Source organism: Fragaria vesca, linkage group LG5 (assembly GCF_000184155.1).
Source record: "Fragaria vesca subsp. vesca linkage group LG5, FraVesHawaii_1.0, whole genome shotgun sequence".
Taxonomy (NCBI): Eukaryota; Viridiplantae; Streptophyta; class Magnoliopsida; order Rosales; family Rosaceae; genus Fragaria; species Fragaria vesca.
In genome coordinates, this window is record NC_020495.1 from 26,416,534 (window position 1) to 26,431,697 (window position 15,164).

The 15,164-nt window shown below is 41.0% G+C and overlaps 4 protein-coding genes across 4 annotated transcripts; 3 read left to right on the plus strand and 1 right to left on the minus strand.

Annotated features, from left to right (window-relative positions):
• Positions 1 to 1,365: 1,365 nt before the first annotated feature.
• Positions 1,366 to 1,746, plus strand: LOC101306931. Its single transcript, XM_004301827.1, has one exon. It carries the CDS (start codon positions 1,366 to 1,368, stop codon positions 1,744 to 1,746), a length of 381 nt encoding a protein of 126 aa, XP_004301875.1.
• A 1,395-nt stretch (positions 1,747 to 3,141) lies between these two features.
• On the plus strand, positions 3,142 to 3,693 carry LOC101307220 (STS14 protein-like). The gene has a single exon (XM_004301828.1). It carries the CDS (start codon positions 3,142 to 3,144, stop codon positions 3,691 to 3,693), a length of 552 nt encoding a protein of 183 aa, XP_004301876.1.
• A 5,294-nt stretch (positions 3,694 to 8,987) lies between these two features.
• On the plus strand, positions 8,988 to 9,602 carry LOC101314758 (STS14 protein-like). Its single transcript, XM_004300531.1, has one exon. The coding sequence runs from the start codon at positions 9,005 to 9,007 to the stop codon at positions 9,521 to 9,523; it is 519 nt and encodes a 172-aa protein (XP_004300579.1). The 5' UTR covers positions 8,988 to 9,004; the 3' UTR covers positions 9,524 to 9,602.
• Positions 9,603 to 10,124: 522 nt separating this feature from the next.
• LOC101315055 lies at positions 10,125 to 15,000 on the minus strand. Its single transcript, XM_004300532.1, has 12 exons — positions 14,692 to 15,000; positions 14,506 to 14,584; positions 13,760 to 13,832; positions 13,248 to 13,331; positions 13,005 to 13,130; positions 12,173 to 12,595; positions 11,486 to 11,889; positions 11,304 to 11,403; positions 11,162 to 11,221; positions 10,994 to 11,080; positions 10,761 to 10,889; positions 10,125 to 10,545 (listed from the first exon to the last, which is right to left on the minus strand). The coding sequence occupies exons 2-12, from the start codon at positions 14,580 to 14,582 to the stop codon at positions 10,237 to 10,239; spliced, it is 1,872 nt and encodes a 623-aa protein (XP_004300580.1). The 5' UTR covers positions 14,583 to 14,584; positions 14,692 to 15,000; the 3' UTR covers positions 10,125 to 10,236.
• Between the last annotated feature and the right edge of the window lie 164 nt (positions 15,001 to 15,164).

The following is a 15,164-nucleotide window of genomic DNA, read 5'->3' on the forward strand; positions in this document are numbered from 1 at the left end:
TAAACAAAAAAAGGGATCCCTCATTGAAAGGGCCATGATATATATATATATATACAGGAAATATTAAGGATTGCCATGATATATATATATATATATATATATACAGGAATTCTCAGGTGCGGATGTCCGCACCGAAGTTTTTGGTGCGAATTTCCATTTTTGCACCATTTTTCGATCGAATTTTCTCATCTCCACCGTCTAGTATCTAGATAATATTGTGTAGATCATCTCTGCAAAATTTCAGCTAATTTGGTGATCGTTAAGGCCCTCAAACTCGAAAAACAAATGGACGGACTGAATTTTGTCCCGTTGTGTTCATACCAAAAAAACTCGAGTTTGAGGGCCTTAACGATCACTAAATTGGCTGAAATTTTGCAGAGATGATCTACACAATATTATCTAGATACTAGACGGTGGAGATGAGAAAATTTGATCAGAAAGTGGTGTAAAAATGGAAATCCGCACAGAAACCTTCGGGGCGGATGTCTGCAGCCAAGAAGGGCTGTATATATATGGAACAATCAGAAACAGACGTCCGCAACGAAAAAAAGTGCGGACGGCACCTCAAGGAGCCTCACGCCGACGTCAATGGTTTTGGCAGTCTTGCTGGTGCTGCTGATACCTCCATCCTTATCTTCTTCTTGTTGGTGGACTCGCCGACGATGAGTTTGAAGTGAAGATTGAAGTGCTTGAAGTTTTCCGGCAAACTTCCTGACGGCACCTATGATCTAGGTCACCATGGCTTTCACCTTGATGGTGACAACGTCTGGGATGTTTGAGGTCTCCGAGGATGGAACTAGGGCTTCCATCGACGCCTGTGTGAGGCTTCTTGAGGTGGCGTCTGCACTTTTTCTTCATTGCGGACATCCGCCTCTGATCGTTCCTCGTATATAGCCAAATAAAATATCTTTCAAAATAAAATTTCCAAATCTTTTTTAAGTTTCTCACTTATTCTTTTGGATAAAGCTGACAATACTAAAAGAGCAACATATTTCTCAAAATTGGAATGTATTTGATTCTAAAAATTAAAGTCAAATTACAAGCTGTGACATCAAGGCCATTAGCTGAATCAAACAATGTTAACACAAGTTGTCATGACTCATGAGTTGTATTACATGAGAGTGAACACAAGTTTTTTTGTACGTACGTTCTTGTAAATTGTGATTTGATACACTATATAATGTGTTTGACCCAAAGATAATAATAATAGGTTTTAAAAATTACCATACACCAAACGAAAATGAGATTAGGAAGTCTTTTAATTAATACCAATACAAGACTCGAATCGTCTAGAGAGAAAAGTAAACGAGTTAAAGAGATCTCAAACTTAAAACCCTATCTTCTCCCCCTGTCTCTCACAAAATCATGGGCGTCTGCGCTTCGTCTCCGACCATCAAGCTCCAGAAAAATGGAGGCAGAAGCAGTCGCAGACCTGACGGAACAAGGTCGGACTTCATCGGACGTCCAAAAGGGGTCGTCGTGATCGACGTTGACGGTGATCGGGTGGAAGAGTTGAAGCAGCCAACCCAAGCCAGGCGGATCATTTCGCAGCATCCCGACCATGTTCTCTGCAACTCCGAGGCCTTGTCCGTCGGCACGTGCGCGCCTCACGTGGCCGACGACGAGGAGCTTCAGACGGGTCATATTTACTTTCTCATGCCACTCCAACAGGCCCAGAATCCGCTTTCTCTACCGGAACTTTGTAATCTCGCGATCAAGGCCAGTTCTGCATTAGGGAAAAGATGATCAGTTTCAGTGAGTTGTTCTTGTTCTTGTTCTTGTTCTACGTTTTATTTTTTTGGGCGTTAGATTTTTTATTTTTTTATGCTTGTAATTATTTGGATGATGATATAGATTATAGTCAAACACATTAGAGCAATAAAAAAACTTATCACTTTGCGATTGAATTGTTCGTCCCCAAAAGAAACATATTGTGCAATATGAGTGAGAGTATGAGGACTGAGGTAGGTCTTATTTTGGGGCGGGGAAAATTGGTAGGCTTGACATTGATGGCAGGCTTCAAATAAGGCCCGACTAAAAGTTTAGGCCCACCCTTAAACAAAGGAAAATCGCTGTGTGTTCGATGAAATGCCACGAAGAAATAATACTACGTGATTCTCGCTAAATTTTTTTCTTTAGATTGTGTATAATTGGACTCCCAGTCATAGTGGTCGTAAATTTTCTTTAATAAGTTGTCTGCTCATGTCACAAATGTGCAGCTGAAGTGATTCTGAAGTAATTGAATAATCCCGAATGTCCTTACCTGAGTCTTAGGAGAACTTATTTAGAAAATGTAGGTATGCCTTATGCTTTGAAGATCTAAAGCTATGTTGGTGTGTATTCTGACACCGTTTCACATTTTCTCAATGCGTTTCCAGGATTGATGCTTACTAATTTAAAGTTCAAAAAGTAATACTACAACTCAAGGGTTGCCTCAGTGTTTGATTTTTACAACAACTATATGTCTATATTGTTTATATGGAAATTGAAATGCACGGTTTGTTACTGAATGGATCATATGTGGAGACTGGAGAAGCTAATACTCTCTGTTAAACCTCTTAAGACATTGTTCGACTAGGTTGGTCTACCCCTCACTGTGGCCGGTGCAAACTCAAACTCTGATGGTAGACACCCCTGCTTCCTTTTGTTTTGGTGGAAATCTAATGTGATGGGATGTTACAATAATGCAGTTTGTGTGAAAGGTACTCCTATTAACTTGGGTGTTGATACTTGAACTGAAGCAGAGCTAGGAATTCTTATGATCTTGGAAGGATAGCCTGAAGTTGAATATGACTAATGAAATCTTGGTACAAAACAGGACATTACCGAGAACCGTAACCTTGCTGGTAAATTGGTCGGAAACAAGTAAATAGGTGACATATATACCAGTATGACTTTCAATCCAATATCCAAAGACAGAGCAATATGGTGCTTTATCATAAAGTCAATTGGGATTGCACCAGTTGAGTCCAACATCACATTTTAGTCGATTAATCCGACAGAATGGCATGTATTCATAGTCCTTGCGTTCATGTTGGTGGTCGGCTTCTCCGGTCTGGTACACCAAACGAAGCACGCTAGCTAGCTATCTCTCTATAAGAATAGGACCAACGTCACAGAACAGAATAGATGATGAAGAAAATGACTCGGGTCTTGGTTGTAGCACTCGCCGTGACTATAGCCATATGTTTCACACCGTGTCACGGCCTCTTACTCGATACACCTCGTTATAATTCGACCGCGGAATTCCTGGGAACTCACAACAAAGCAAGAGCCGCAGTTGGGGTTGCCCCTCTCAAATGGAACACTACCCTGGCCGATCACGCTTTCGACATAGCATGGTCCATGATCACTGACGAAATGGGTGAATGCCAAGATTCTTTGGACCCGAAGAGCCTCCATGCAACGGCGTATGACTTCGGTAGCTACAACATGCACTGGGATCATAATCAATCAGTGACGTCGGGCAGGGTGGTGGAGAGGTGGGTGGCGATGAAGAAGTACTACAACTACGCCAGAAACTCGTGCGTGCGCAACTTTAACTGCGCATCGTATACGCAGGTGGTGTGGAGGAAGTCCTTGGAGTTGGGTTGTGATCAGGTAAGATGTTTGGTAAGCGTAGGGATTACTAATGGTGTAACCATCTGTGTTTATAGTCCTCCTGGAAATATTCCAGGGGAGAAACCATACTAGCTATCTGGGGAGAGAATTGTACAAATACGTTGTGTAAACGATAAATAATGCATGAATACCGACTATGCTGTATATCGATCGCAGTGGCACTGAAGAACTCTATGTACAAAACAAGGACTTCCCAGGAACCGTGACCTAGCTTGTTGGTAAATTGGTATGAAACATGTAAATAGCTATAGGTGACCTACCTTCAATTATATGACTCTTAATCCATATATGCGATACTTTGTTAACAAGTTAACTAGTTTGTTAGCGTTTGAGCACTTTCCCATTTCTTTCTGCTCATATGGGATTGCATCAACTGAGTCCAGCATAACATTTTAGTTACAGTACTCCGACGGAACGGCATGTATCCATAGTCGTTACACTCATGTTGGTGGTCGGCTTTTCCAGTCTGGTAGACCAAACAAAGCAGAACACAGCTAGCTATATAAGAACGGGGGAAAGTGAATGGAGTTTGTAACTCACAGAACAGAATATATCGATCGATGATGAAGAAAATGCCTTGGGCCTTGGTTGTAATACTAGCCGTGACTGTAACCATGTGTCCTACTCAATGTCACGCCTTAGCCGGTACATCTAGTGGAAGACCTCGTTATATAGAAGGTTTTGGTGGATCAAGAATCATCCCCAGAGAAGATCTGGAATTCCTGAAACCTCACAACAAAGCAAGAGCAGCAGTCGGGGTTGCTCCTCTTAAATGGAGCCCTTACCTTGCCAGGTCCGCGGCGGAGACAGTATGGTCGATCATCAATAATAATTTGGGTTGCTATACTTATGTAGACCCGAGAAGCCTCAATGGGACGTATGACATTGGCGGCTCCAACCATTTCTGGGATGGTTATGGGGAACTGCCGCCGCGCGCGGTTGTGAAGAGGTGGGTGGCGGGGAAGAAGTACTACAACCACGCCAATAACTCCTGTGCGCCGACGAAGGACAATGAATATTGGTGCGATGCGTACACGCAGGTAGTGTGGAGGAAGTCTTTGGAGTTGGGGTGTGCTCAGGTAAGATGTTTTCCCGATGAACCGCAGGGTACTGCTATAACTATCTGTTTTTATAGTCCTCGTGGAAATGTTCCAGGGGAGAGACCATACTAGCTTGGAAGAGAACTGTACAAAATACGTATGTTTAAGTGATCATAGTGCATGAGTGATGACTGATATATGCTGTATATCATAGTGTGCACAAGAGCACCAAACTACCAATAAAATGAATAAGAAACACAATATGGTTTATGCATTAGACTCATTTCTTTACGTACTGGTACGTTCATGAAGTAGCATGAGTTCGATACTTTGATAGTTTTGAGATATAAATGAGTTCATATCATAATATTGTGGTGAACTAATTTCGAGGACGGTAAAGTATCATGTACGTATAGATTCATGTTTGGAGGTCGGCTAGCTGGCTGGCTATATCACTACGTGTTTGGTAAACCAAACCTATAACAAGAATGACCACTGATTCACTATATATAAAAGAACCACGTACAACTGAAAGCTTTGCATGCACACAAATTATATCAGATACATTCAATAAATGCATGCCTGGGTCGCATCAGTAAACTATCACGTACATGGTGCCGCAGCTCCTGTGTCAAATGAATTCGAAGGAATAGAATTCGCGGATGCTCACAACCAGATTTGAAAGCTAATGTGAAATATGGAATAGAGCCTGTGAAAGCTAATGTGATATAAGCTAAAGGAATAGAGCCTGTGATTCATTCTCTGAGGAGTCTTCTTATTTGTCATGGTATATTTGGTCTCATTGCCACTCGCCAGTTCAATGCACGCTAGTTGCTCGTGGTGGAATACCATATCTGGCACACTATATTTGAGGGGAGGCAGCGTACATGGGATCTCCGTCCGGCTGGCGGCGTAGCAGAGGAGGCAGTCAGTGTGCGACATGTCGTTGAAGCGTTCGACATGGGCGGCGTGGAGTTAACGAAGTAAAAACGCCGGAATGAAGCTAGCGTTTGGCGGAGGCTTGAGAGCTCCGCAGTGGAGGCCAACCGATCAGTCTTCGGAGCGAGGTTCTTGGATTATCACAGCAACTAACGTAGAAAAGCGAGAAGAAGATGATGAAGAGTTCTTGTCTTGGTTGCTTTGTTTGTCTACCTCCTCGGTATTTGAGACTGATCGAGGACAGATTTTGGTCGACTGTGGATTCAAGAGAGTGGTGGAACGGCGGTGATGGCCAGGGGGCTGTACGTGCCTCTGAAAGCAAGCTTTCTATCAATGGAAAAATAGAAGAGCAAAAATAATTAGTCCGGCCAAGGCGGAGACGACGCACCGCTAGGCGGTCCACGTGGCGTACGATTAAACAGAATATGAGCCCCACCATTTAAACTGAAAAATAAAAAAGAAATATAATTAGTCCGGCCTACGTGGCGTGGGTCCTAACGGGATGTGGGCCCCACCATTTAAACAAAAAGAAAAACAATTTGTGCGGTCTGAGCGGAAACAAGGTGCCGTAGGTGGTCCACGTGGCGTGGCCTTTAGCGGGCTGTGGGGATCCATCATTCAAGAAGAAGAAAAAATAAAAAATTCGAGAACTGGGATTCTTAGAAGAGGGTTCGTCGCCTTTGGCTTTGGCACCATGTAGTCATGTACTACCGGAATTTGGTCTTCTCTCTTCATTTGGTTGGCTTGGTTGGTATGTCTATCTCCCCACTACTAGCTACTCTGTGTTTTGTTTATTTCTCAAGTTTGTATTTTTTTTTTTTCCTTGTGTGTGTGTGTATATATATGTTTGTGGAAAACCCAAGTTGAATGGTTTTATGCATTGGGTTCCTGTGACCTATTGTGTTATGTGATTGTGTCATTGTGTGTGTGAATTATGATAAAATGGTCAAGATTTGTATATGCTATGTGCTGAAATGCTGCTAAATTTGGGGTCAACTTGCTCTACTTGTTCTTTCTTAATTTACTTAATTTACAGTTGTTTTGTTATCTGTTTTGGCTTGATTAAATTTCGTAAAATATCACGACATTTCGAAATTATCGCACGATGTAGTTTTGATATCCTTGATTAAATTTTAATTTTTAAGAAAAACGAAAATATCGGCCATAAATTCGATTTTTCATACCTTTCACAGTCCTTACATTCACTTTGGTGGTCGGCTTCTCTGGTTTGGTAGACCAAACAAAGCTGAACCCTAGCTAGCTATAAGAATAGGCCGCAAAGTTAATGGAGTTTGAAGTCACAGAACAGAATCATATGAAGAAGAATATGGCTCGGGTCTTGGATGTAGTACTAGCCGTGACTGTAGCCATATGTTTCAAACCGTGTCACGCGTACACCTTAGATCCCAATAGCGAACAACTCCATCCACAAGGCGCGAGGAGAATCACACCCAGAAGAAATGTTACCCCAGAGTTCTTGGAAACCCACAACAAAGCAAGAGCCGCGGTTGGGTCGCCCCTCTTTCATGGAGCCCTTCACTAGCCGAGTCAGCGGGTGACATAGCATGGTCTATGATCCGTGACGAAAGGGGTTGCCATAGCAGTTTGCTCACCAGAGGCCTCGATCGACTGCATGACATTGGTAGCTACAACCTGCACTGGGATAGTGATCGTGATCGAAATCAGCGAATACTGACGCCGGGCAAGGTTGTGGACGAGTGGGTGGCGATGAAGAAGTACTACGACTACGACAGAAACTCGTGTGTGCGCAACAGTAACTGCAGTACGTATACGCAGGTTGTGTGGAGGAAGTCCTTGGAGTTGGGGTGTGCTCAGGAAGGATGTAACGACTTGCCATGGGTGCGGTATACTTTTGTAACTCTCTGTCTTTATAGTCCCCCTGGAAATGTCCCAGGGGAGAGACCGTACTAACTTAGCTCGGAAGAAATTGTATTAGTTATACGTTGTGTCACTGATAAATAATGCATGAATATAAATAATGCATGAATGATGATTATGTTGTATATCACGCGTGCACTGAAGAGACAATGAAGTGAATAACAAACTAACATACGGTGTTTGTATTTTGAAGATGTTCTTGATTATTTCAAAAGCCAGTTGTGTAAGCAAATGAAAGAGACTGATTTCTTTACGTACTAGTACCTTCATGAAGTAGCATCAGTTTGATACTGCTTCGAATGTTTTGGAATTATGAACTGAGAGCACGAATGGGGTGATGATGGCAAGGGTTGCGATGGATTATGGATAGGCTAGGGGTACTGGAGAAATGAATATGACTTATCGATGAACTCTTAGTAGAAAACAAGGACTTCACTGAGAACCTTAACCTTGCTGGTAAATCAGTCTGAAACAAGTAAATAGGTGACGTACCTCTAATTATATGACTTCTAATCCAATATCCAAAAACATAGCATATGGTACTTTTATCATAAAGTCAATTGGTTAATTAGTGTTTGAACACTCCATGCACATTTCTTTCTGATCATATGGGATTGCATCAGTTGAGTCCAACATCACATTTTAGTAGAGATTAATCCGACGGAATGGCATGTATTCTTAGTCCTTGCATTCATGTTGGTGGTCGGCTTCTCTAGTTTGTTAGACCAAACGAAGCAGAACGCTAGAGCTAGCTACCTATAAGAATAGGACTAACCGAATGGAGATATATGAAGATCATGCACAGATCAACAGAACATACAGATGAAGAAGAAAATGGCTCGGGTCTTGGTTCTAGTACGAGCGGCCATGACCGTAGGCCATACAGTGTCACGGCCGCTTTGTCGTCGGATCTTATCATAATTTCGAAACTGTAACTGTAGACATTCATGCATGCCATTTCAATCGATCCGGTTTATGTATATTTTACATATTATTTTTTTTTGATCTCCTGAAGGTTTATTACGGATTATTACTATAGTTACTGGAAATGATCCAGTGGTGAGATCCAAGATACGCCACGTTGATTTGTTGAAATAAAGTAATTCCAGTGTTCCAAAACAGGGGTACAATGTACTGTGTACAAAAGATTTGGAATCATCGTAGACTGTCAATCATGCAATGCATAATTGATTACTAACAATACCAAGTTCATGTGTATGATTATGAAATTATGAGTTCTCTGTTCTGGCAAAATTGCTACGCATTATACAGAATACATAATACAAAAAATAATGGTACGTACATCTGTTTCAAGAATTACTATGTCACGGATAAGCCCTATAATACCCTCCACAACACTCCATAACAAGGGTAAACCAGTAACTTGAACATTGATCCTGCCACCAACCCAACACAAGCATCAACTTCTAGCTATAAATAACTGGGGTACGTAAAGACAAGTCGAGCTAGATCATTCACAGATCATTCATATCACCACAGAAAAAATGGCCCAAACCAGCTTGTCTGTACTAGCAGTGACGCTAGCCATATACTACACCCTCATCTCAGCCTCCGCCGCAGCCGCAGCTCCTCTCTCCGCCGCAGCCACCGAGTACCTTCGAGCACACAACCAAGCCAGAGCCGCCGTCGGCGTCCCACCTCTGCAATGGAGCGAGTCACTCGCCAACGCGACGAGTCGGCTCGTTCGTTACCAGAGGGACAAGATGGGGTGCAACTTCGCCAACCTGACGAGCGGCAAGTACGGCGGGAACCAGCTCTGGGCGAGCGGACAGGTCGTGACGCCGACCATGGTGGTGGACACGTGGGTCAAGGAGAAGGAGTTCTACAACCACACAGATAACACGTGCGTCCCCAACCACCACTGCGGCGTCTACACGCAGGTGGTGTGGCGGAAGTCGCTCGAGCTCGGCTGCGCGCAGGCCACGTGTCCCAAGGACCAGAGCACCTTGTGCGTTTGCTTCTACAATCCTCCTGGGAATTATGTAGGGGAGAGTCCGTACTAGAGGAGTTGATCGAGTTGATGATGAAGCTTAATGTAAGTAACTAAGTTAATAATAAGAGTACGTATGAATGGTTCAGACTTCAGAATCCTCAGATCTCTCTGCTTAGTTTGCTGTTTGGTTACAAATTACAGGTTAACTGGTTCTCTGTCAGTATTAGTATTAGTTAATCTGGAATAATTGAGGTTAGAGTTATAAGTTTATAACTAAGACAAATGGTTTGGGAGATCCAAGATATATAGGATATGGTAGAGAACCCCAAGTTGGAGATTCATATGATATGATCCACCGACAGATGAGAAGTGAAACTGGCAATGTAGCTAGTACACACGTGAGTCTTACCTTCGGAGCTCACAGTAAAAATTACATCTACGTCGAAAAATTACCATTTTGAAACATCCAGAGTTCTTATATCAGTGACATGCAATTTTGATTGTGGGAGGAAAACTAAAGTTGCATTTACAAGGCCGAATGCATCATTTCATTACATTCACAAGGTTACAGATTCTTGGCAATATATAGCTTAATAATGCAGATACAAATGCCGCAGCTTGCACCATACCTTTCCTCCAGCTCTCACTTTTTTTTCTTGGTTTTCTTTTCTGGTTCATATACTACTTTGTACAGAAGATGAGCTACATGAATGAAAATCTTCTACCACAAAAACCTTTTTAACAATGGCATGTATCAAACAGCAACCCTGGTCGTGCAAGCGGTCACTTCACTAGCTCTTTAGAAATTAGATACCGGAAAGTGAAGTTGTGAGGGATCCACTCAATTATGTTCTTCCGTGATTTCCCAGCCTGCTGGCATTTCTTGACACTCTTCCGCAGAGAATCAGGCAATGATCGTTGTATCGTCTCCAAAACACCGCCAGGACACAAATCCGAACTCTTTGCAAATGACTCGACAATCTTTGGTAGAAGAATTTTGTGGTCCTTCCGCACTCCAAAGGTAGCTCGAACATACTCCTCTTTTGCAACTTCCAGCTCCTGAGATAATCTCTTTGGTGTGTATACACGAACCTGGAAAATATGGAAATGTTGATACTATCATCACAATGGGATTCTAAATTGTACTGCTCAGCTGGTTTAGCTTTTTTTTTTCTTTCAGTGTAACATGGTGTAAACATATAGATTATGCCTCATGGTACAGAAAACGCCTCAAATGAACTTTACTTAAGAAAACTATACAATAAAAAAGAGTAATAGGACAGAACAGAACAGGGTTAATGATGTACCGCAGGATCAGAATGGCTTCCCGAACAAAGTGCAAAATGTAGAAGGGGTTCTGGATGGTCTATTGCATAGGCCTGCCGTTCATCTCCAGTCTTGAATTTGTTCCTTGGAGTAAGTAACAGACGGAGCCACTACAAGCATAGCACCAAACAACCTAAAAGGTTCAATAACCTTCCTTTGTGTAATAGGAAATTGGTAAAAACAAGAGTTTTATAGTTGTTTCAGTAGGATCTACCTGTCCTGGACGTGACATTCGGCATCCAAGAATAGAGCTCTGCATTGTGTCCGCGCTGATTGTGTGGCCACCTATGTTATATGCAGCCTGGATAGTGAAAGAAAGCAAGTGAGAAAATACCCGTCAATTTTTGCAACCAAAGTAATACCTACAGTGAGACTCTCTTACCTTCAAAAGTAAATACACCCTCTTTACATTGTTCTGTGGAACCCCGTAAGCCAAATACGCCTATCAAGAAACATATTATTGATCATAATCTAATACCAATCATCGAAAAAGACCTGATGTAATAGAAAGGTGATAAACTTACATGCATGACCAAAGTATTGTGTACGTTAATCCAGAACGCTAATTTCTCATCATTATTCAACTTTCTAGGATCTACTTCTTCTAAACGACTGACAAGTGACCTGCAACAGGATAACATAATAAGTATAATGTAAACGCAAAGGAACTTAACATTAAAATCAAACATGATTCGTCAAGCCTCACCTGAAATGTTGTAGCAAGTCTTCAATATCACCTAATTTTTTACTATCTCTATATATCCACGGTACTTCAACCATTGTGCTGTATGGCCCACTAAATTCCTTAAGTCCTTCCACCAGAAATGGATTATCCAATCGTACATCAAAAGATGAATTATTTTTGAAGTGCGGACTCCACATATCACTCTGTTCATGAGGAGAAAAGGCACTAGTAGATGACAAAGATGAATTGGGAGATGAAAGGCCATTCTGTGTCAAGGGGGATTCCGCAAGCTTGCAATATATAGTGGACATGCACTTGATCATGTCCTCTGAAAGCCTGTTAGGTGTCTCTTGAATGTGATCAGAAATGCGTGTACCAAGATGCTCTGCCAGACTAATTACATTTGATGAAGTATTCTGAGCATACTGTAAAAACAAATAAAAGGTATAATCAGATGTTGTTTCCACATGTCCATAGATAACATGAAAGACGTCAGTCCCCTTAAACAAGATTATTAATAACTATCTCAATTGGAAGAGTATAACTACCAATAACGCTATAAATTTTGAATTGCGAGAATGCCTACACTATTTTGGTAAAAACAAAAAGTGAAAAAGATCATACAATGATGTCTGGAAATGCGAATTGTTATCTTTATGACTGAAACAACTTTGAACAGGTAATAGTAAACCGATATGTGAAAGTTACCTCCATCATGGACAATGGTTGAGAATGACAGGCACGCAAAGCTTTTGCCATCGACTCTTCTGGAGGAGAGGTTCTAGTTACGAATGCAGAATGTTGTGAAAGTGAGGAATGGCAACGGTGAACACTGGAATCTAATGGCCTCTCTTCTTCTCCAACATATTCCTTCCATGAATTATCAAGTGACTGACCACCACATTGAACTGCTAAATCTTCCCTCTTCAATGTAATGTCACGTTCAAAAACTTTCAACAAGTTTTTTCTTGGGGTTGTTACAGGTGAGTTTAGTTTTTCATCCTTCTTGCATGGGGGAACAAAGGACGATTGTCCATCAAATGCTTTACGGTACAATGACAGAAGATACTGTTCCAAATGCCCAACTTCCAATTCTAGCAAAGCAATCTCTTTGATCAATTCTGTAGCTGGCTGGAGTCATACAAAACCATTGTCGAAATGTATATTAACATTTGCAGAAAGAAAGTAAAAAGATGACTTGTGTTATAAACAATGGGCTGTAAGAATGCAGTTTTACCAGTTGAAATATATAGCAGTAAAAGTGGGTCAACAAAGGTTCCCAAAGACGGTTAACTTGGTAATATATAATTATAATTACACATAACCCCACAAACCCCATTTTTCTTTTTGTTCTGGTTTTTACATTCTTCAACTACACATGATTACTCACAAGTCCCTAAATGAGAATGATGTTTCACAGGAGCCGAACAACTTACATATCTTACGAAAATATACAGTTTTGGTAGTTAGGCAATTAGCTCTCTCAAGTATTTGGCATACACTAAAAGGTATGAATTCAATATAAAGACAAGGAAACTACCTTAGGAAGTGCGGTTTCATTTGTGGACACAGTATTGTTATGGATGGAAGACTTATAACCCAATGCATTCTCTAAAGCATGTCGGACCTGAAATTGATTTTGCAATCGTTTTTCAAGCTGTAGAATCTGCATAGAAATAGTAAAGAAAAAAAAATGAACAATGATAGATATGGAGCCTGCTTGCACGATTTATCATTCACAACCTCCTTGAACCCAAACATAGAGATATGTAAGTTGGTATACCTCTTGCTTCAAAGAATTGTGAACTTCCATGGCAGGAGATTGTTTGTTCTTGGTTGCAACACGGCCCTTGAACTGTGCCAGATCCTGTTTCAGATCCAAACCATAAGTCAGTTTGAAAAACTATGTTCCCGATTGCAGTTCAATACTAGTTCAGTTTTGCTAACCATCAAACCAATGGCCTCATATTCAACTTGGTGCAACAAAGCTTGTATGGCATCTTACACTTACAGGACCATAATTAAAGACATAAGTTTATAATCACTATGTCCTTTAGTTTATAGTAACTTTATAACAAAATTACTATTGAGATCAATTGGCTGGAAAGGGTGGAAAAGATAAAGGAGCCAATGTGTTAGTGCTCCTAGCACTTTGCTTAAGACCTTAAATAAAAAGTTTATTATAACGAGTAGTCAAACAGATACTATAGAATGAGATCATTACGCTTGGTATCCAACGTTCTCTGATTTTGAAATACAATTGGCACAAGAGAGTAAACAGGAGAGCTATCTTACCAGCTTTACACGGTCTGATGCTTCATGAGAACTATTCAACTCATCTTCCAGCACTCTTTTCTTATCAGGAAAGCTGTCAATGCAACAAAATGGATTAATAGATATCGACTGAAGAAGATTACATCTGATTTCTCTGGTTCCACATCCAGACCACTCCCTAAATGATTTCTTCTTTATTTACAAGCCTATGATCAAGGTATTATCCTTGAAGAAAAAAGAAGAATTTACACTCGATTACCCATGACTACTTCTCTAGTCTCTACATATTTTCACTTCCAGAGCCCTCCTCTCTTATGAATCACTAAAACTCATCATAAATAAAAAAAGAAAAACAAACTTGGGGGAGGGGGAGCTAAAAGTCTTTGTGAGAGGATTAAAAAACTTCATGCTAGAAAAACCTGAATTTCAATGATCTCAATACTTTAATTAATTATTCAGGCTTCCCACCATGAACAGTAAAAATGATTAGAGAAGATGAAACAACCCACGATGGAGGTTAAGACACAGTGAATTACGTCTTCTCACTTTCTCAGTGTTGCTAATTGACCAAGAACTTATAGCTGTGAAAGCTCACCATCCCATTTTTCCCAACAACCCATCTCAGAAAAGTGTATCCAGATTTAAGAACATCACCAAGTACACAATACCAAAAATCTGAAAGCGTTGGAAGAACACTGATTGCTAGCTAACAAAATAGTTAAATGCTACCTGACACCAAACACATTGCTAGTAATTCTCAAAGTTACCTTTTGGAACGCTTGTGCCTTGGATTCACTCTCAACAATCCCAGCATTTTACCATCACCATTCACCTCAAACCCCATCTCTACAAAACCAAAACAGTAAAATTTTCAGTGAGCCAAAAACATAAACACGTTCATTGCACAAGAAAAAGGGACACAAAATGCAGAGGAGAAGAAAATGTAGTTTTACCATTACAGTCCAGAAGAGCCAGAGAAGACCAATTTGATGAATGAAAAAGACCCACAAGTCCAAAATGAGACCAAATAGTCTTCAAATGCCTCCAATTAGAGTGCAAGACTTGAACTTGTCCACTAGCATTTCAGAAAAACCAGAGCTTCCCAGGAAGAAGTAGTACTAGTCTGAACAAAGCAGAGAAGTGAGAAATGGGTCAATGAAACCCACAAAAACAGGGCTCAGAAAAGAAGACCCTTTTGACCAAAGAGCTTCTCTTTAACGATTTCCGGCTGTAAATTTCGAAGCTTTAGCAATGGAGGAGGAGCTTTGGCTTTTTCGTGAAAAGAAGTAAAAAAACACAGCTCGTGGGTTCTAAAAATGGAAGAAGGAAAAGGTTTGGCATGAGAGACTTGTGGCAGTAGAAGTAATGGTAGACCCTGAATGTCAAAGCACACCAAAAGTAGACAAAACTCTCTTTCTTTCTTTCT